Source organism: Eptatretus burgeri, chromosome 10 (genome assembly GCF_056783735.1).
Source record: "Eptatretus burgeri isolate ZD-2024b chromosome 10, Ebu_testis_v1, whole genome shotgun sequence".
Taxonomy (NCBI): domain Eukaryota; kingdom Metazoa; phylum Chordata; class Myxini; order Myxiniformes; family Myxinidae; genus Eptatretus; species Eptatretus burgeri.
In genome coordinates this window covers 55,895,559-55,918,717 of record NC_140970.1, presented here as the reverse complement: position 1 = coordinate 55,918,717, position 23,159 = coordinate 55,895,559, and the positions used below count along the sequence as shown (strand labels likewise).

General features: G+C 42.0%; 1 protein-coding gene across 4 annotated transcripts in view; it reads right to left on the bottom strand.

The window, feature by feature from the left end:
- Window positions 1-283: 283 nt before the first annotated feature.
- SEC24B (SEC24 homolog B, COPII component) overlaps window positions 284-23,159 on the bottom strand; it is a 159,857-nt gene continuing 136,981 nt past the window's right edge. For all 4 annotated transcript variants that reach the window (XM_085898464.1, XM_085898462.1, XM_085898463.1 and 1 more), the window contains 4 exons: window positions 22,647-22,751; window positions 20,205-20,297; window positions 13,888-13,991; window positions 284-4,900 (listed from right to left, as the gene is read on the bottom strand). In XM_085898464.1, the coding sequence (XP_085754590.1) occupies window positions 4,786-4,900; window positions 13,888-13,991; window positions 20,205-20,297; window positions 22,647-22,751 (417 nt within the window). In that variant the 3' untranslated portion in view covers window positions 284-4,785. The remainder of the gene's footprint in view (window positions 4,901-13,887; window positions 13,992-20,204; window positions 20,298-22,646; window positions 22,752-23,159) is intronic.

Genomic DNA, 23,159 nt, shown 5'->3' with positions numbered 1-23,159 from the left:
ATGATTAAAACCAAGACATGATGTTTACTGTGTTCCACAACAGCACATCATTTTTCTCATCAAAAAAGGCTGAAACACCCTATGACTATCATGCTCTGCTCATAACATTCAGGCCTTATACACATTTATAGCCAAGACCTTCAGAAATGTATTTTAAGATTTTTTTTCAGATGTTAGTGATATTCCTGTCCATCAAGTAAAAGTGCTGTGAGGTGACAATGGTGTCATTGGCGACAAAATAATCCATAGTTTAGTATGGGCATCAAAGAAACAACCACAGACATGTATTCAAACGTTTATTATACAAATAACATTCCACGTAATTTATACAGCAGCAGAGATCTCACGAAACAGGATTCTGTGGCATCTCTACAATACACAGCGCGATATTGAGGTGGTTAAGCAGGATTGGCCAAAAATTAAAAATAAAAACTAACGGGTCCAATGTCAAATTTCGGAGAAGTATGGGAGGGGGCAAGCAAAATTAAGAGATGAAGATCATTGAGGTGGGAACAGACAATGATTTTTATAAAGGGGATGGTGAGGGTGCAGTAGGTACTAATTATTCAAAAATTTGTACTTTCTACTAAAACAAAGCCGAGTCTGCATTCTACATTATGATTTATTGTGTTCCACATAAAAGACCATTCTGACTTCATTACAAAGAAGATCAAAGGTCAGGTATGGGAGCATGCGCCAGAGCAGCGCGTCGCTGCGTCCACTTTCCGCCGGTGCTCCAGGGGCCTCCGTGTGGCTATCCCCCAGGCAGATGCCTGGCCCATCCCTATCTCCATCAGATGCCGATCAACCTGCTGCAACCACGAGGAACGTGGTCGGCCCATTGGCCTCCTCCACTCACGAGGCTCCCTCGCTGAGAGAATCTCGTGAGTAGGATCAGCGTCAGGAAAATGAGCCACATGTTCATACAGCCACAGCTGACACTCACGGACTATGCAGGTAACAAATCTCATTTGAGTCTCTCTCAGCAAGCGCTCGTTGGACACAAAGTCTGATAAGAGATAGCCAAGAATTCTCCGAAGAGACCTGGTACCAAAGGAATTAAGTCTCCATCTCAGATCCCTGGTCAGAGTCCAAGTCTCGCATCCATAGAGCAAGACTGGAAGCACCAAGGACCTGAAGACTCGGACTTTCGTCCTCCCGCACAGGTACAGAGCAGCACCACACCCCATGATCCAGTGAATCCATGACTCCCCAGGCCCGACCCAGACGTCTCATCAAACAAAGAAGGAGAAAAAAAACGTTACAAAAATTAAAATGGATAGCAGGAAAGAGCTGATTGGTTGGTGGCAAAATATTTATTTAAATGTGGTGCAGTATCATGACGAACACCGGCTGATGCACCAAGTGCACAGCACGGGTATGGCAGCATAACCGCCGCACAATGGTCTGCAGCACACCAGGCGAGAAGTATACAACTCTGTCATTGCAATAACACACCACGATGAATCATTGTTTGTCAGACACCTGTCAAAAAACTTCACCAGTAATTCCAATCACCTAATGTGCGTTTTGAAATGCAACAGCAGTTTGGGTTTAAAGGAAAATGCTGTAATTTGTTATCCTTTTGAGAGCAGGAACAAGTTTAAGGTTTGCCCTATTCTCCCACCCCCTCCCCTCATTTTACAAATGGCATAGAAATTAATCTGATGCTTTAATATACAGCTACAAGAGTCAAGTGTGAGAGGAAGTTCAGAATGAAGATCTGCATTGATGTGCACAGCTGGAAAGTGATTGTTCAACGTGAATACAAACAACAAACACACCACAAAAATCTGTACAAAGTGGTACATTTGTCGTTCACTCGAAGTGCAAGTATTAAATACAGGATGTATTGACGACTGTGGTTTCAAATTTACAAACAAAAACCACCTTGTAAGTTTGCAAAGTTACTATGTCTGTTTATTCTCAACACATCTTTGAAAAATGGAAACGATCGAATGATCAATGAAGTGGTTTTGAAAATCAAAATTGTAGATGTACATTAGTTGGTTGATGGTGAATTACAAAAAAATTAATGTACAATGATCTTTTTTGCAGTAAAGAACAAGATTGTGGATATTTGAAGGGCCAGATCAAGAGTCTACATGCCTGTACTATGTGCTATGGTAAGCATCTCTTGACAACACCACTTCCCTCTGGAAATGTAGCCACAGAGTGCGATGACATCAATTTAATTGAAAAATTAATAATCCAAATTAAAACAATAGGCTTACACTAATCTACAGAAAACTACATGAGCTTAAACCACTTTTTACCCCTTCACCTCCCAAAACAAGTCACGACTTTTCGACAAGGCAGGTACTCTCTACAGTGCAAAAAAGTTATGGTTTTACTTTCATTGTGTTTCTCAAGATTTTCATTGAAAAAAGTAAAAAATAAAAAGAGGGGGTTGGGGGGGGGCAGCATTTACGTGCCATTTTCTGTTAAAATTACAAATATGCTTTAATCACCTAAAAATCCTCATTTTAAATCAGACATCCCCATTTGCGACAAGTTGGCTAACCGAACGCCTCAGCAAATCCAGTTCTATTTACAGCATTCACTAAGATCTGCCATGTAGTGGGAGCAAGAGGGGAGGCGTGCACAAAAAGGCAAATATATCAGTAACTTCAAAAAGTAATTCCTCTTACCTGGTTAAATGGTAACTTATGTGGGAGAACAGTTACCAAAGCAAGTAGTCTTTCTCATTTTCAAAAAGAAATAGGAGCAGGGAGAAAGCCGTTCAAACTGACACCAAGATTTTGATAAACTATTTGCTTTTCCCTGGAATGATAGCTTGGAACAAATAGTGTTTTTCACCAGTTTAAACGTGAAAGAAAACATCAAACAACGGGATGGTGGCAACAAGAGCGCATTCAAACGGAATTTCAAGAAAACGTTCAACGAACGTGCCCGTGGTGTGCATGCTTTTTAACATTCAGGGGTGTCCCAACATGAGTAATCAACAGCTCAGGGAATTATGGAGGTGGAACAGCTGCATTGGGAGAGCAAACACCGATGGAAGAAATTCTTCATCACAACGCCAAAGAAAACCGAGGGGAAAAACAAACAACCTTGCCTCACCTCGATCCAATCCGAATCAAGAAATACCAGACAGTAATCCCTTAAATCCCATCAATTAAACTCTGCAGGCAATCAATCCAAAGGTTTTCAAGATGGTTATAAAGGATTTTTTTACTGCAAAGGAATCGATAAACTTGGTTCACACTGACTCGAAAGGATAACAAAAAAAATGGCGATGTTTTGTGAAATGCATGTTTCCTCAAAACTTTATGGATCTCTGTGCAAAAGCTGCTTTCAAAAGAATCAAATTTCTTGAGAAATATAATTATTGGAGGAATGACATTGGGAGAGTGCACTAACCGTGTCGTTGCATGAGAAATATCTGTACACTAAGTAATCGGAGCACGTTTCAGGTATCTTCTCAAAATATTAAACCATTACTCTGTTGAATAAGAAAAAAAAAATAGATAGAACAAAGAATGAGGAAAAAAAATCAGCAAAATGAAGGTGGAAACAAAAAGAACATGCAAGATGAACATCATCAAGATGACAAATACTTCCTTCGAGGGAAACCTCAAGAACTGTACTACATAAAGTTCCCTCGCAAAAGTAAAGTATGTATAATAAAAATAAAAAAAACAAACCCATGGCTGCTCTTCCTCTGGCATGAAGAAACACTCACCACTGGGAAAAAATTTGCGACCGATCTACAGAGGAAGTAGTCTCCAGACACAAGGACCGACATCTGTGGTGAGCTTTGAGGGCACAGGACCATTTCTTGATTGGTTGGAAAACCTTTTTCACTCTTCTTTGTAAGAAACAATCTCGGCATGATTGCTAAACATACTAGCCATGACAGGACAAATGCAGATAAGTTTCTGTGAATGCAGAAATTGCAAAAAAAACAATTGTCACTTATTCATCAGTGAGTAAGCAGTACATTCCCATTTGAATCATCATATGGCAAATGACAATTTTCAGCCGATTCATTGGGAATTACAGGTTTGTGAGATTTGAACGACATCAATACAAATGTAAAGTGCCAGAAGTCGGGACCTCATCCATTTTTAACCAAGTGTACGACTCGTGCCAAATTCCCAGCTTTTTCATAATGCAAGTTCATAAACTTGTAAAAACACAACTTGTCCAACTTCCTGAATGTTTAAAAAACAGCCCTTTTCTTGAACCTCACTTGAAGAACAACTGTAAATCCTCACCAGAGCATAAAACCGGCAAGCCAATTTTATAGCGAAATGAAAAGAACGTAATGAGCAGCGAGCAGACATCTTGACATTTACAAGAAGATATATTTCAGAGTAGGATGCAACATTGGGAGACATTGGAGGGGTGGGGCAATGAGGTGGGAGTACACATGTTGAAATAGAAAGGCAAGAAATGCCAAGCAGCAGAAAGGTCAGATGACAGGTACTTGTGTGTCAAAAATCAAAATGCTTTTCACATTGATGTCCTATTTCAGTGATCTTGCCTATGCAGCCGATTATGAAAACAAACAAACAACATGTACTTCCGTAATCCAGTGAACAAATCACACCTCACTTTAATTTCTGAAATCCAGATGCTTCTTACTTCAGTAGGGTCACCTGTGGAGTGCACACACCTCTTCAATTGAAGGATGAGAAACACAAACAGGAGAGAGACAAAGACAGAAAACAAGAGACCCCCAAAAGTGCAGATTCTTCATTGATTGAGACTGCAAAAGAAAATGAAGGAACACGTTGAGATTCATTGCAGGCACGTTCTTCACTTGCAAACATGTTTTTGTATTTGGACGAGGAAGTCATGGTATGATGGAGCTGATTCGGAGCGATCCTCGACCATGTGCTGAAGAATACGTTTTCTCTCTGAGCTATCATCCCTGCCAACAAGAATTGGAGAATCGGTGAGTGGGGGAGGGGTGTAAGGGGTGGGGTGGGTGGAGGTTGTGGGAGAAGTCGTAGGGGTTAATGTGGAGCTGAATAAAGTCACAACAATCACTTTACTATCTACAACGATTCTCGTTGTTATTATAACTAGCAAATACAACCCGTTGCTTCGTTGATGGGAATACTTAGGGGGTGGAGAGAGAGAGAGAGAGAGAGAGAGAGAGAGAGAGAGAGAGAGAGAGAGAGAGAGAGAGAGAGAGAGAGAGAGAGATAGAGATAGAGATAGAGATAGAGATAGAGATAGAGATAGAGATAGAGATAGAGATAGAGATAGACATAGAGATAGAGATAGAGATAGAGATAGAGATAGAGATAGAGATAGAGATAGAGATAGAGATAGAGATAGAGATAGAGATAGAGATAGAGATAGAGATAGAGATAGAGATAGAGAGAAGGGGTGTAAGAGAAAGGGGCGAGGGGTTTGAGAGAGGGGAGAGGGGTGTAAGAGAGAGGGGAGAGGGGTGTAAGAGAGAGGGGTGTCGGAGAGAGGGGAGAGGGGTGTCGGAGAGAGGGGAGAGGGGTGTCGGAGAGAGGGGAGAGGGGTGTCGGAGAGAGGGGAGAGGGGTGTCGGAGAGAGGGGAGAGGGGTGTCGGAGAGAGGGGAGAGGGGTGTCGGAGAGAGGGGAGAGGGGTGTCGGAGAGAGGGGTGTAGGGGAGAGGGGTGTAGAGAGAGGAGAGAGGGGTGTAGGGGAGAGGGGTGTAGGGGAGAGGGGTGTAGGGGAGAGGGGTGTAGAAGAGAGGGGAGAGGGGTGTAGGAGATAGTGGAGAGGGGTGTAGTAGAGAGGAGAGAGGGGTGTAAGAGAGAGAGGGGTGTAAGAGAGAGGGGAGGGGGGTGTATGAGAGAGGGGAGTAGGAGAGAGGGGTATCGAAGAAAGGGGTATAGAAGACAGGCGAGAGGGGTATAGAAGAGAGGGGAGAGGGGTACAGAAGAGAGGGGAGAGGGGTACAGAAGAGAGGGGAGAGGGGTGTAGAAGAGAGGGGGAGGGGTGCAGGAGAGAGCGGTGTAGGGGAGAGGGGTGTAGGAGAAAGGAGAGAGGGGAGAGGGGTGTAGGAGAAAGGAGAGAGGGGTGTAAGAGAGAGGGGTGCAAGAGAGAGGGGAGAGTGTGTAGGAGAGAGGGGAGAGGGGTATAGAAAAGAGGGGAGAGGGGTATAGAAAAGAGGGGAGTAAGAGAGGGGTGTAGGGGGTTTATGAGAGAGGGGAGTAGGAGAGAGGGAGAGGGGTATAGAAGAGAGGGGAGAGGGGTATAGAAGAGAGGGGAGAGGGGTTTAGAAAAGAGGAGAGAGGGGTTTAGAAAAGAGGGGAGAGGGGTATAGAAGAGAGGGGAGTAGGGGAGAGGGGTGTAGTGGAGAGGGGAGAGGGGTGTAAGAGAGAGAGAGAGGGTGTAAGAGAGAGAGGGGTGTAAGAGAGAGAGGGGTGTAAGAGAGAGGGGGTGTATGAGAGAGGGGGGTGTATGAGAGAGGGGAGAGGGGTATAGAAGAGAGGGGTATAGAAGACAGGCGAGAGGGGAATAGAAGAGAGGCGAGAGGGGTGTAGAAGAGAGGGGAGAGGGGTATTGAAGAGAGAGGAGAGGGGTAAAGAAGAGAGGGGTTTAGAAAAGAGGGGAGAGGGGTTTAGAAAAGAGGGGTGTACGAAAGAGGGGAGAGGGGTGTCAGAGAGAGGGAGAGGGGTGTAAGAGAGAGGGGAGAGGGGTGTAAGAGAGAGGGGTGTAGGAGAGAGGGAGAGGGGTGTAAGAGAGAGGGAGAGGGGTGTAAGAGAGAGAGGTGTAAGAGAGAGGGAGAGGGGTGTAAGAGAGAGGGAGAGGGGTGCAAGAGAGAGGGAGAGGGGTGCAAGAGAGAGGGAGAGGGGTGTAAGAGAGAGGGAGAGGGGTGTAAGAGAGAGGGAGAGGGGTGTAAGAGAGAGGGAGAGGGGTGTAAGAGAGAGGGAGAGGTGTGTAAAAGAGGGGGGTGGATTCCGGTAGAAGTGACATCCAGGTTAACGTTCATCTGAGATATGGCACACACATTGATGAATGAAACACCGGGATGACAGTTTATATAGCTGGGTCGGGATTCAAACCCAGGCTAGACAGCTTAGACTCTAATCGCCACATCACGGCAGGATAGCCGAGAGGTACGCATGCTTGCTCTAATAGCTGCTCGGCTATCCTGCCGTGATGTGGCGATTCATTGCTTTATAACAACTGAAAACATTTTTCACTCATTGTAATGATCTAATTTATTTTGCCTTCCTAACTATGGAGATGTCCACATGGAGAACCGAGCCATGGTATCGCCATCGAAGCTTGTCGAGATTGAAGCTTAAAGAGCACTCCAAGCAAAAACTCTAACAAAATGGTTGAAGAAACTTAAAAACAAAATGGTTAATTTTTTTTACATGAATCTATGTTGAAGTGACGGATTGTACAATGAAAGAAGATCGTAGAAAAGGGGAAACATCGAAATAAAATTGCACATTTTCAGCGAGCGAGCCACCACCCGAGGGATTGCACGACAATACAGGACCAATCACAAGTGAGTCGAGCCTGAACTTTGTTCAATTCGATGAATATACTGTATTCAGTAACAGTGTGAATACTTTTGCCGTGTGTGGCCATGGCTTGGAAACGAATAACCAAGCAGCTTGTATTGTGCTCGCCAAGTGGCTTAAGCACTCAAGGAAGCACTTCAAAGAAATGGTTGGTAAGGGACAGCTGGTTTGCAAAGCGATTCACGATTAGCGATCGCCGATCGTTCATAGAAACACCTTGCACCATTAGATGCCCAGAATGTCAAGCAATGTCTGAATTGGACAAATGAATACTTTTTTTTCTTTTTTTTAGCAGTCGGAACTGCTGCTGAAGTCAATTAAGAATTTAAAATTTGCCTCAGATTACGAGATTTGAGGTTATGCCATGTGTGGAAATGAAATAAAGCCACGTCTCCAGGCATTTATAAGCACTGCAATGTATCCGCGATTTGTAGGTATGATGATCAGGCATTCGATGATTAGTGAGGAAAGTGAAAAAAAACAACTATCGTTAAGAAACAGTTGTGGCCGTTTCAAATCAAGGCATTGTTGAGCAGGTCAAAAAAATGGCGAATTTAGATCCCAGCGAGGTGACAGAGGATGTGCCTTGATAAAGGATAATTAAATAACGTCGTTAATTATCTTCAAAAAGGCTGTTTCAATACACCCAAACACCCAATTTTCATTCTTGCACTCCTTTGGAGTTCCCTTCGTATGCATGCAAAGTTTCAGGAAACCAGGTTTCAAGGTTTTAGAGTTATGGAGGAGACACACACTGACTGACTGACTGATATTTATTATTATAGATGATATTTCATACGAAGACCTTGGTAACAATGGTTGCATTTATTTTGAAACAGTGACCTATGGCTTAATTTTTTTTAATTAATTAAGAAAAGCATAAAAGAAAGTGAAGAGATTGTGCACATTCACATGTAGGACAAGGCACACAAAGAGATAAGTGTACTTTTAGTTGACAATGGGCCAAACAATGTAGTAAATTGTGAAAGTGGTAATTGGAATGTAATAGAAACACCCGCTAACCTTGGGGGGGGGGGGTGGGGGATGGAGTGGGGAATAGTAGGGAAGGTGGAGCAAATATATTTTGTGCCGTGGCTAATAATCCCTCCTGCCTGCAGCAGGGGTCAGTAAACCGCTTGTACTGTGGCACATGTGCAGATTAAAATCGTTAGCCATCTCCTCCCCCACTCCTTTCATAGATATGGTGGGGGTTCTTTCTTTGTGCCCATGACCTGACCCTGGGTTATACCAACACGTGTGCAAAATATTGTGTCGATCGGCCTAGCCCTGTTTTTTTTCTTTTTCCAACGATTGTCAGATGTGTGCATGCACACACACATTATTTAATATAATAGGACAGATATTCGTTAAGTGATGTAATTTTTTTTTCTTGTTTTGTTTACTTTTACACAGGGATGTACGAGGATCTCGTTTTACGCTCATTGTGACAATTGCATGAAGTATATTAATGATACTGAGTCATGCAAGGGAAGAATTGGATTGCCACAAGGTGGCATTATATTTGTAAGTACGTTATCAATTTATTCTCAACTTGTCCCTTGCACATTTTAACCCGCATTTGCATAAAGCACCATAAACCGGTTCAAATGGACCATTATTTGAGTCCACAGCCCAATTGGTAGGCTGCTTTAAATGTGGACTGAAAGTGGAGTATGGGAAGAACAATTTAGGGGATGCACTCGTTGGTTGAAGACAATGTGAGGAGAGAGCTAAACAAGTTGGGTAAGTCGGGCCAGGAATTCAAAGAGAGAATCAGAGGAGGCAGTCAGTAGTTGTGAGGTGGAATTGAGATAGTACAGCAGCAAAGGCAGGGTGGAGAGAGAGACAGAGAGACAGAGAGACAGAGAGACAGAGAGACAGAGAGACAGAGAGACAGAGAGACAGAGAGACAGAGAGACAGAGAGACAGAGAGACAGAGAGACAGAGAGAGAGAGAGAGTGAGAGAGAGAGAGAGAGAGAGAGAGAGAGAGAGAGAGAGAGAGAGAGAGAGAGAGAGAGAGAGAGAGAGAGACGGAGAGACGGAGAGACAGAGATGTGAGTTGGGGCCAAGTGTAACATTTGGAGTGGGAATTCTAGAGAAAGTGCATGGGTCCTGTGTTTTCAGCACTACCTTTGTCTCACTCACGTCCATATCCACCAGAGCGCTTTGCTGCAGTGGACACCATCAGAACTCTCCTTTCTGTATCTACAACATCGTACCACAACTTTGTTATTGTGTACTGTGAACACCCTCAGGACCCCCATTGCCGCTGTCTACGGGTTGGCATCACCACAGCAGTGCTGCACTTAAACTGATTTTTGTCTGCATGTTATGTTTTCAATCCCCTCTCCCATATAATTTTATTCCATTGATTTGCTCTTTAGTTTCCCCTTGCTGGTCAATCGCATTATAATTCAGGATAGTCAGTGTTATTTAGCTTCTGCTCCTCCACACATTTCAGAAATTATTAGTGTCTAATCAAGGTGTTGTTATTTGTATGCTTCCCTGGTGAAAAACTATTTGGGAGGTTAACTGAATGGGTATCTATCTGCTCAATCTGTTAGTTGGATTTTTGCAGCAAACATGCATTACAGCTGAAACCTTGTAAGAGGAAAATTGTTTGAAAACATGATCTGTTTGTCAGAACGAAAACAATATTATCAGTAAAAGCCTCTCTGGAGAATAGGATATGATCACCAACTAGGAACAAAGCTGACCACAATTTCTCATTATGTTCCTCTTCAGGGCCATTGCTACTCGTTTTTAAAAAATATATATTTATTTATTTCTACCTCCACCACTGAATGTGGGGACGGAGGTTATGCTCCCCGTTTGTTACTTGCGGAATTTAAAACCACAAGTATATTGTTGGGCAGGTTTGTTATTCTGTCTGTTTGTTTGCTTGACTGTCCAGATATGTCATTTGCTGATGGTCGCATTTTTAATCTGATCTTCACAAAACTTAACCACCTGGTAGAGGTAGTGACAAGCTGGAAGCCAATCGCTTTTGAGGTCAATAGGTCAAAGTCCGTGAAGCCGTCCAACAGTCAGTCCGTGACGACTATATGCCTATTTGCCGATTAATTATGTTCTATTTGAACGTCGTTTGCAGACTGCACATACGTTTATCTCTATTATAATACCAAGCTTGCACACTAAAAACTCGGCTCGCCGTCACACGATCCCTATGAAATTGGTGTGGCACTTAGCGGACATGCCGACAATGTTTGGGAAGTCTTGGCGTTCCATAGTACCACTTGCATTTTGCACAATGCGTATTTTTGTCATTCCCCGTGTACGGTCTGTCGTCTGCTACCAGCTATGTTGTACTGCTATCCCGTGCATGTGCACGGGTATCGCTAGTTAATTACATATTGTTTGAACGTCAGTTGCAGCCTGACTTCACACACGTACGTCTATTAATTACTATTGGAATGTACGTTTCGACGCTTTAGACTGCTGAGACCCCTTCGACCGTTGAAGACCCCTTGAGACTCCTAAAGACCCAAAAGACCCCGAGGACTCAAAAAACCCCGAAGACAATAAGGACCAAAAAGACCAGGAGGACCCAAAAGATCGAGGTAACCCAAAAATTCGAGGACCCCAAAGACTCCAAAACCCTGGAGACACAAAAGACCCTGAGGAATCAAAAGAACATGAATAATCAAAAGACCCAGATGACCCAAAAGTCCCCGAGGACTCAAAAGACCCAAAAGTCTTTAAAGACACCAAAAACCCAAAAGACCCCAATGACCAAAAATACCCCTAAGATCCTTTAGACCCCTCAGACCTCAACACCATTTAGAACCCTTATACCCTTCAGACAGATTCGCCAGCTTAGAACACTTGGTCCTATTTATATTACAAATAAATTTCAAATAAATATAATATCACCAATATTACAAATAAATTTGTACAAAATAAATATTTGTATTATGATTGGTGTAAATCATGACAACACAGCAAATTTGTGACGTCAATCTCTGCAACAACGTGTGGAGAGGCAAGCATAGCGAGCCGAACCACGTGAGTACTGTATTAAAAAAAAAACGAGAAACACAGGTGGACGGTGAACCCTCATCGAGGTGAAGCTTGAGTCAACGCATGTGAGTGTGTCTATTAATTACGTACTGTTGGAATGCAAGTTGGACTGTGAGTACTTCGATTAATTACTTAGTGTTGGACCTTCACCATGTCTATTATGGACGATTGGAACGTACCTTTTAGACATGTAGACCTTTCGATCTCTTTCACCTTTTAGACCCCTTTAGACCATTTTAAACCTTATGGACCCTTTTGACCCAAGACCTATTGACCCTATTTAGATACTTATACCCCTTAGACTCCTGAAGAACTTTACACCACTTAGACTCCTTGATCTTTTAGGCCCATTTGGCCCTGATTGCACTCTTTAGACTCCTTCGACCCTATAGACCCTTAGACCTGTAACTACTGTTGGAACATACTCTTAAGACCCCGAAGAACTTTTAGACGACCATTGAGATCCCTTGACCATTTAGACACTTTAGATCCTTTTAGACATTTTAAGACCCTTTAGATTCCTGAAGACATTTACATCTTTTAGACCTCTTCGACCCATTCAACCCCTTTAGACCCTACTATTGGAAAATACCTTTTAGATCTTTAAATCCCTCAGGCCCGAAGAATAATGTTTTTTTTAAAATGAAGCAAAACCTCCCCTTGAGACCGGCTGTTTTGCATGCACTGCTTTTCCTGATTAGAGTGTGAAGATGGCAGAGCTGAGGTAGGAAATCACCCACCTGGGCAGTTTCGTCTGGAGCTTGGTCTGCGCCGCAAGATTTTATGTGCTGCCAGGTTTTATAAGCGGAGAGCTTTATTACGAGCCACCTGTCCTGTTGCACCTTGACAATCTTTGCTGCTCATTGTCTATTAATCCTTTTTTGTTTTCACCCTCCACAGAATCAGTCAACTTAGTCATAACACATTATTCTTTACATTTGATCGTATTCTGGTCGGTGGGCGATCTCTGAATTTTGACGCTCATAATGGTCCTCAGGATCTCACGTCTGCCATTCTTTTACCATGTGAATTGTTCTTTTCCCCATTTTGGATTGTGATTGCGGCGTGGCAAACGTCGAGTGTTTTTTTTATTTATTTTGCGTTTGCAGTCACAGTTGTATTAAAGGAAGCAGTGACAAGACCCCATTCTCAGCGCCTGCACGTGACATTTCTTTATGTAATGGTTGACACTTTCCGGTGGAATTAGAGCTATCGTTTGCACTGAACTATGCTAACTGAAACCAGGACAACCATTAGAGACCCCCATAGATCCTTTGGACTTTTACACCCCTTCGACGCCCGAGATCCCTTTAGACGCAAACCACAAAAACATCCAGAGTCTTGTTGCAATATACAGACTATACTTTTTTTCAGCAAGTAATGCACAATCTTCACTCACTTAGACGCTGGGTACTCTGCAAGGTGGAACAGATTTTGTGTACTGGGTCAATGAATTGGTTCAGCAATTAAAACCTCAAAGCATGTTGTTTATTTTGATTTCACAAGTATCGTGCTTTGCATGACATCATTCTTGTTAACGCCATCACCTCCTAAGGTGGATGGAGTTTATGTTTTCACTCCCGTCCACTTGTCTGCTCGTCTGTGAGCAGGATGTCTCAAAAGGTAATGGACGGATTCGGACGAAACCTGGGCAGGTTTGGTGTGTCACAAGGAAGAATTGATTCAATTTTGGTGAAGATCTGGATCTGAGAATTTTTTTAAGTGAATCTTCACCATTGAGAGATGGGGCCAAAAACGATATACTGTATAGCATGATATTTCAGGAGTTGTGGACAGATTATTGGTGGACGGTTTTTATTGTTGGACAGCGAGACAAAACTTGGTGGATGAGTTGGGGAGGTAACACAAACAAGTTGATTCGATTTTGTTTCGGGTTCAGATGCAGATCCAGCCAATCAGTGGCATACAAAATGTAAACTGTTCAGCCTGGCTCTACCGAGTACTGTTATAATTGTTTTTAATGTAATTCCTTATTTGTGTAAGTCCACCCCCACCACCTCACAACATACCCCCCCCCCACCCCCACCACCTCCAAACCACATACTCTGTGGTGGTTTGTAAACCTCTTGTGCTTTATAATTTAGCTCCTCCATGAGCCTAGATTTAACCTTTGTATTAATATATATTTTTTTAAAGAAACGAAGAATCAAAGATGAAGAGAAAAATTAAAGAGGTTTCATCTCACAATAAATACATCTTGTCCTTGGAAAACAAAACAAACAAAAAAACCACAAAGAAGCTTACACAGCTTGTCTGAAACTCTGACAAACGAGGTTCACCCAGGTATAAAAAAAAATCAAAAACAAACAAATGATGTGGAGTCTCTCTCACTTGATGACATGTAGTGGAACGTAGAAAGGCCGCTTTTCTCGCAGCCATGCGATGAACGTTTGGATTTGCTGAGATGCCGTACTCTGGAGCTCTGGCAGTTGACTCTGAAAATTGCAGCAATCAAACGACTGTGAGAAACTGCACAAAACGCATTTTTAAAATACAATCGTTAACCAGTTGCTAAATACAATCTCAGTGCCACTAAGACAGCACACTTTGGATGTGATTCGAAGAAAACCGTACGCGAGAGAAATGGTAAACATACGACCGATATTGATGTATTGCGTTTTCAAGCACACACAAGATCGAGACAATGGCAGGGTTAAACCGGATGACGCAAACAGAAATGGTGATGTGATGTTTCATACCAATACCACCTGTCCCTCTCAGCAAACTCGCTGGAATATTTACGCATCAAGAACCTTTGCAATATTTTTTTGCCCAAAATCCCATCGTGAAACTTGAAAATGGAGAGGGATGGAAGGATAAAATGATGAAGAAGGGGATTGGCTGAAAAAGTGTGCAAGAGTCAAGAATAAGGAGGTATATCAGGGTGAAGAGAGGGAACGTAGATTAACATTTATAATTCAGCTTGGGTAGAGCAAAGGGGTGATTCAAATTTATTCACCCAAATGAACCTGCTGGCAGATGCCTTTCCAAGAATGGCAGTTTGGGAAAAAGCCTGCAGAGGGTGATGTAACCTACGGGTTAGACCCTTGACCATTTAGACCCCGAAGTCTGGAAGTTGAGCAGGCACTGCCGTACATAAGTTTTGTTTTTGTGTTCACTTTACCTTTTTGTAGAATGAAGACCAGTTACGTATAAACACTGACTTTTTAATAAAGTCAAAAAGCATGCATTGAACAAGAGGGAAAAAGCTTCGGTAATCAGAGAGAACAAGCGACGAATAGAGCAAGTTAAGATAATTTTGCAATCGAGTGGATGATTTTGAACAATTGGTAAAAACTGCACATCCAATGTTCTGCATGCACTGAGAAGACAATTTTTCTGGAGAGATAAAAAACAATTTTGCATTGGATGAACTGTAAAACAGTTTTGTAAGATTCAGTGTCAAGCCTCCTGAAAAAAAAACTCACACCCTCGATCTTTGTCTCTCTGTCTGTCTCTCCGTCACCACCCCCCCCACCCCTCCCACACCCCACCTCTCCAAAAGTACCATATGGCAAACCCTCCTGTCTACTTTCTTAACATTTCTCTTGAGGAAGTTCAGTCATTCAAACTCCTGGGTCTCACAATCAGCCATGATCTTTCTGGGCCAACCACATTTCATTGTTGACCTCCAAAGCTGCCTCCTTTCTGGTCTTGCACCCTCGACTCTTTCTGTGCTTGCCCCCCCCCCTCCTCCACTTCCCACCCTACCTAGGTTTCTGCAGGGTGCACACAGTCCACCATCAACCCCCTTCTGGTGAAATTCCCAAAATCCAGAACCACTGCTCACCTTCACTCATTTATTCCTCTTTTTTTTTCCCACCTGTGGAACCAACTTCCACATTCTCTTCAATCTAATTCTTCCTTTCAAGTCGTCAAAACAGCTGTTCACCACTATCTCAGATCATCCCCCATCCAAAACCATGATCTTTTGTACCCGTGTTAACCCCTCCACCCCAAAGCCCACATCTATCCAATATTCCAGCTTTTCCTTTGAGAGTTTGCTTCTACATTCATCTTTTCCACCCACAAATACTTCCCGACTCCTCATTCCTCCCAACAGCCATTATTTGTCCAAGTCTACCTCCATTTTATCCTTCAACCCTGATGTTGGATCTGTTGTATTTTCTCTCGTTCTGTTACATTCTCATCCATTCTATGTTCGGGCTCTTCCACAAGCCTTGACTTTGTAAACAAAAACAAAAAACCAACTCAGTTATCATCATTTGATGCTTCTGGAAACAAAACAACAACAACAAAAAGGATATTTCTCAGGGGCAGTAAAGTTTACACAAAAAGAAATTGATGTCATGTGCACATTGTTGATGTCATAGGTACAGGTTGCAAAACCATGTGGGGCAACCGTATCAGACTTTATGCTTTTGAGCTTTTATTACCTTGTGTGCCATGAAAAGATGTTTGCAATTAGCAAAGGTATTAATTACTGTCTAATGGAGCCTTCGGTGTTGAGGATTGCCTACAAGCAGTGACACAGTTCTTCAAGAGGAGCAGATGGACCATGGAAACCCCATGGTGCTGGCAATTCAAAGAAAGACGAACAATCATCAACTGTCCTCAATCTCCCCTAGAGATTGATCGGCCAAGGTGATGGGGTGAAAGCCACACTCCTGGAGAACTTTGCTCTCCTTTTCACCAAGGAGACCTGCAGATTTTCCATCCTATCAGGCTCGACTTCTTCTCGCCAGGGATATAAATCCTTTAACTTTACTTCCAGAAAAGATCTCTGGGAGTAACTGGCTGAGGTTGGGAGTGACCAACATCAGCAACTGGCTTTAGAGGCCAACTTTGAAATGTGGTTTGCCCAAGAAAGAGTACGGCTGATCGTGAGATCCAAAGTTCGAATAAACTGAACTTCCTCAAGAGGATTGTTAAGAAAGTAGATGGAAGGGTTTGCCATACTGTCCTTTCGGAGAGGGGGCGCATGGGTGTGAGATTTGACAGGAAGCTTGACAACGAATCGCCAAAAACTATTCGACTTCATTCAATGCCTTCAATGCATGAAATGACTACCCATCCACAAATACCTTCGACTTCATTCAATGCCTTCAATGCATGAAATTACTACCCACCCACAAATACCTTCGATTCATCATCTTCACAACAATGTGACGCCAAGTACAAAACACCAAGAAGAACAATGGAGCCTTCAGAACTGCTTATTTTGACAATCGAAGGATGAATAAAGGAAAAAACTAACATTGACATATGCTTCAAAATAAACTGGGTCAAACGTGTGCAAAATGCACCAAAAGCCACTACAGGTGAACTGCCACCGATGAGTAGTACGATGTAAAGTCTGCATCCACCTCGAAAAGAAACGTTTTTACTGTCACATTGGCATATTTTGATTAATAAACAAACTGTTATAAAGATCAAGTTTCATTGAAGAAACAAAAATGAATTGTATTTTACAATTACAATGCATGAAATTTCAATACATACATGCCTCGTTATACGGAACGTATATATATATATATATATATATATATATATATATATATATATATATATATACACATATACATATATACATATATATATATATATATATATATATATATATATATATATATATATATATACATATATATATATATATATATATATATATATATATATATATATATATATATACATATATATATATACATACATATATATATATATATATATATATACATACATATATATATATATATACATATACATATATATATACATATATATATATATTGGAGAACAAATTAGTTATACGTTAAGTTTAACACACCCATAGTTTGTCCAGGTCTCCCTCCATTTTATCCTTCAACTCCGCTGTTGGTGTTTCCCCCCCCCTATTTCTCCACTGTTCCTTCTGTCCTGTTGCATCCTGATCTATTCAGTCCCAGGCAAAAATGCTACACTTTATGCTTTTGAGCTTTGATCGCTTTGTGTGCCATGAAAAGATGTTTGAGAGAGAGAGAGAGAGAGAGAGAGAGAGAGAGAGAGAGAGAGAGAGAGAGAGAGAGAGAGAGAGAGAGAGAGAGAGAGAGAGAGAGAGAGAGAGAGAGAGAGAGAGAGAGAGAGAGAGAGAGAGAGAGAGAGAGAGAGAGAGAGAGAGAGAGAGAGAGAGAGAGAGAGAGAGAGAGAGAGAGAGAGAGAGAGAGAGAGAGAGAGAGAGAGAGAGAGAGAGAGAGAGAGAGAGAGAGAGAGAGAGAGAGAGAGAGAGAGAGAGAGAGAGAGAGAGAGAGAGAGAGAGAGAGAGAGAGAGAGAGAGAGAGAGAGAGAGAGAGAGAGAGAGAGAGAGAGAGAGAGAGAGAGAGAGAGAGAGAGAGAGAGAGAGAGAGAGAGAGAGAGAGAGAGAGAGAGAGAGAGAGAGAGAGAGAGAGAGAGAGAGAGAGAGAGAGAGAGAGAGAGAGAGAGAGAGAGAGAGAGAGAGAGAGAGAGAGAGAGAGAGAGAGAGAGAGAGAGAGAGAGAGAGAGAGAGAGAGAACTCTCATATACTATAGTTGGTAACAGGTCCTATGACACGAGTCTGCAGAGAATTACGACAGGAAAGGAATGCTATTCTTGCCTGGGGTGTTCTCGCTCTTCCACGAGCAAACCAAAAAAATTAAAACAGTTAAATTTGCTTTTACAGAATTTTGAATCTTTAATTTTTTTTAACTTAATGGGGGAGGGGGGGAGGGGGTACAAATTGAACAACGCACAGTCTCTCGGTTGTCCTTGCGTGCATGAATGTGGACAAGTAAAAGCAGATCCTAATCCACCAAGGTATCCCATCAGGAAGCAGGCTAATTAGCGACAACTTTGTTTTCCAACACGACAATGACCCCAAACACACTGCAAATGTCGTTAAAACATATTTACAAAGAAAATCATGAGTCAGGAACTCTACAACTATTAGAATTCCTCCTCAAAGTCCTGACCTTGACATCATCAAAACTGGGATTATTTGGACAGGAATAAAAACGAAAATAGTAATAAAAAAATGAAAATATCAATTGTGGGAAATATGGTAGAATGCATGGAACAACCTCCCAATGGAATTTCTCCAGAAATTGTAGGAAAGCATTCTTCAACAGATATCTGTGGTTTCGTTTTTTTTTTTTTTTTCGTTTTTTACCCCTCAGCCTGAATTGGCTAAGGGGTATTGTCGTCATAGGCGTTGTCCGGCGGGCGTCCGGGCGTCCGTCCGGGCGTCTGTCAACTTTTGGTTTCCATCAATTTCGAGAACGCCTTTTCCGATGAAATCCATTTTTTGCAGGGTGTGTTGGGGTTGAGTCGAGGAAGGTTCCTTTCGAAAATGGACGCGCTGCGATTTTCAATGTAGCCTCCATGGCAGCCATCTTGAAATTGGTTTCCGTTGATTTCGAGGAGAACGCCTTGTCCGATTAAATCCATTTTTGCAGTGTGGGTTGGGGCTGGGTAGTGGAAGGTTCCTTTTGATAATCAGTGGGATGCGATATCCAATATGGCGCCTAGAGCAGCCATCTTGAATTTGGTTTCTAGACAATAACTTGAGAACGGCTTCACACATTGATTTTATTCTGGCGAGGTATAATGGGGTTGAGTAGAGGAAGGTTCCTTTCCAAAATGGGCGCGCTGCGATTTTCAAGGTGGCCTCCATGGCAGCCATCTTGAAATTGGTTTCCGTCGATTTCGAGGAGATCGCCTTATCCGATTAAATCCATTTTTGCAGGGTATGTTGGGGTTGAGTAGAGGAAGGTTCCTTTCGAAAATTTTGCACGCTGCGATTTTCAATGTGGCAGCCATCTTGAAATTGGTTTACGTTGATTTCGAGGAGAACGCCTTGTCCGATTAAATCCATTTTTGCAGTGTGAGTTGGGGCTGGGTAGTGGAAGGTTCCTTTTGATAATCAGTGCGATGCGATATCCAATATGGCGGCTAGAGCAGCCATCTTGAATTTGGTTTCCGGACAATAACTTGAGAACGGCTTCACACATTGATTTTATTCTGGCGAGGTATAATGGGGTTGAGTAGAGGAAGGTTCCTTTCCAAAATGGGCATGCTGCGATTTTCACTGTGGCCACCACGGCAGCCATCTTGAAATTGGTTTCTGTCAATTTCGAGAACGCCTTGTCCGATTAAATCCATTTTTGCTGGGTGTGTTGGGGTTGAGTAGAGGAAGGTTCCTTTCGAAAATGGGCGTGCTGCGATTTTCAATATGGCCACCATCTTGAAATTGGTTTGCGTCAAGGGGCTGAGGGGTTATGCCCGCTTTGCGGAGCTATTTTTTTTAAAAAGGAGGTCACAGCAAATATTGAAATTTCAACTGTCAATATTGTAAAACACAATTATATTTTGTTTCTTTAATAAAAATGATCATTAAAGCACCTCTTATTGATCAAAATATGCCTACGTGATGATAAAAATATGTATTTTCAAGGAGGACCAAGACTTTCACACTGTACTGCATGTGCAGCATTTTAATAAAATAAAAAAACAAACCATAAACTATAAAGGAAAACTTTGGCAGGCTACCAAAAATACGATCCACAGAGTAGCTCAAGCATACCCCATGAGTGACCCAAAAGCAACGAGAGGCAAGAAAAGAAAAAACAAAAAGTACTTGGAGATACCACAAAAAAAAACAACCCAACCTCGAGCAATAACCTCACACTTACCATGTTTGATGACAACGAAAAGTAATTTGGTATTCCAAGAACATCCCTCAGAAAGGAAGAAGAGCAGTTTCTACCCACCCACAGATAGAGCTCCTGCAAGACACAAAGCAAGGCAAATATAATTTTTAAAAAGCGATTTTGAATCATGATCTTAAATAGTATGAAACAAGAAGAGCTTAGAAGTTGTCACCGCTGTTAGTGATTATACAAAAGTGTATGTATAATCGATGTTGAGAGATTCGAAATGAGGTTAATTGCTTTGAATTCAATGACTGGGGGGGGGGGGGTTCTCTCTTTGCTAAAGATAAAGATTTTGACTCCAGGGTCAACTACACAGTCAGAATGGAAAAAGGCAGCAACTTCTCGAACAATGATGAAAACACACACACACACACACACACACACACACACACACACACACACACACACACACACACACACACACACACACACACACACACACACACACACACACACACACACACACACGTCGGTGTGCCGTGCCAAGTCCTGCATTCCAGCTGTAACACGAGCCACGAGGCCCCGCTTACGAGCCCATCAGTTACTCACAGCAAGTCACGAAAAGCTCCTCTCCACTTCCACCTCCTTTTCTGTCCTATTCGTTCATCTGTCCTGCCTCTCTGAATAAGTCCGCTTATGTTTTCCGTATAAGATGATACTTTTTCCTGGAAGCCCAGGGCTCAAATTAAACTCAGAATCGACTTATCTTTGGTTTAACCCCAAGTGCACTGGGGGGAAGGGGGGAGGGCAGCCCCTCGACATTTTTCAGTTTTTTTCCACAATTGCTGGGAATTTCAAATTCTCCTCTCATGACTATTTTCTCGAGGATCTTGCGCACATTTTGATACCACATAGAAATATGTCAGGGAGAAATGTGTTTGGGACTGGCGTAAAGCAAAGGATACGTTGCGGATTACCAAAAAAAAAACAAGAACCAAGAAGGTTAATCGTGGTGACAAAAGCTAGGTGGACAAACATCAAGGATAAGTTGGAGGAATATGTGCATATGAATACACACGTCAGTGATCAAGCTCTTTCATGGATTGAAATGTGCTTGTATTACAAGTGTGTGGTGTTCATGTTTATTAAGGAGTTATAAACTGCAACAAAATGCAATGTGCTACGAGCCGATGCTTACCATGATTATGTGTCTAGTTTTAATATACTGTACATCTTCATGATAACAAAACATGTTAAAAAAAACTATTCACATTCCTAATTTATCCGAAAGGTTGTCCCAAAAAGTAATTCATACAATATGCACAAAACAGGTCATTAATATTCATGAACGAGGAAGTACCATAGCTAGCGATGTGTTGTGAGTGTCAGGGAGGAATTAACAAGTCTATTGTTCTGACGAACAGTTTCGCGAACTTCCGTAGTTGATCTATCTTCATCATAAACTCCAAATCAACTGCTCTATGAATGAATGAAAGAAAGAAAAATGGGGAAAGTAGCCAATTTGACTTGTATTCCAAACTGTATTCCAAAAATAGGATAGATAAGTGTGCTGGAGGGTTTTCACATTGTCATTTTTATTCATCGATTCCAGACTGTGTCCCCACCCCAGTTCTTATTTAATAAAGCTGTTGTATTTAAAAAGCCTCATCGCTGTGGAGTTTGAGCCTCAGAAAATCGCTCACCAGCAAAACCAAATTCCGCTTAAAACCGCCGAAATCTCCACGCAGCCAAAATAATTAATCATATCCACAGCGCATCAGAAGTGGCATGTGTGCACAGTACACTTCCGCTGTGTGCAGCACACCGCAGTCTCCTAATCTTTCAACGGCGTCTTGGGAGTTAATCTCCGGAGGCCTCGCTTCGCCAGTTAGGGAGACAATATATTTTCAGGACACAACACAAAATATAATTTTTTTTTACTTATTAAATGTACATCCTTGTAAATTGAAAAAATATTTTTTAAATAATAATAAAAACTGGCACGTCTTGGACTAATATCTCATTTGTGGAACATTTTCAATGCGCTTTGCATTACCAAGCAGCGAGATATTTGGTCATTTTCAAGTCTGGCCGAGAACTTGTTGTCAGTTGCTCCTTACTTTTGGTTATCTGTTCTTTGAAAACATCGACATTTAAGTGATGACTAAAAAACTTTGTAATTCAGAGTTCAGCTGCAACTTGGTTTCCATGCAATGTTGGCCAAGCATCTTGCAATTGTTTAATTTGAACAGCGTTTGCAGTAGTAGTTGCAGTCGCAGCAGCAGAACTAGTCCTACTACTACAAGTACTACTACTACATCCCTGCATAGAAAGCTGGGGATGCACAGTCGAAAGTAATTACAAACCAGCCAGTGGCTTTCAGTCATTGAACGAGATTGAGAAATGAAGAATGGCAGATGCATTTTCGTTTTAGTTCACAGTAGTGTAATGTACATGGTCCATGAATAGAAAACAGCTCACAAAGCCAGAGTCGAGCAGATAGACTCCATCAAGATGTAGGTGCTGCGAGGACAGAGGCAGCATTGGTGGCTGTGGTACGACGCGCTCGTTTATCATGAATGAAGGCTGCACAAAGAGGTACGGTAGTTAGATCTTAAAAATTAACAATGCAAGACAATGTTTAAAGGAAAACTAAAATTAAATGACAAAAAAAAAGCAACCACCAATGACTCTTCATCGATCATTATCAAACTCTTCACATTGCATCCCGATGTGAATAAAAAAAATTAACATTTAACAGCAGCAACTGTGAATTCCCCAGAAATTTAGCAAATTAAATATCACAACAACCCTGGGCTTATTACATATTCCTTATTGTCCTCGTGATCAAGAAAAATCAAAGCATGAAGCATTCGATGCAACGGTGTTAAACAAAAAGCAATCTTGATCGCTACCTTCTCTTACCCCCAAAGCTTCTCCATGTGGGGTGGACCTTTATAAGCATCTGATAAATTAAGTCTCCTAAGCATTCAT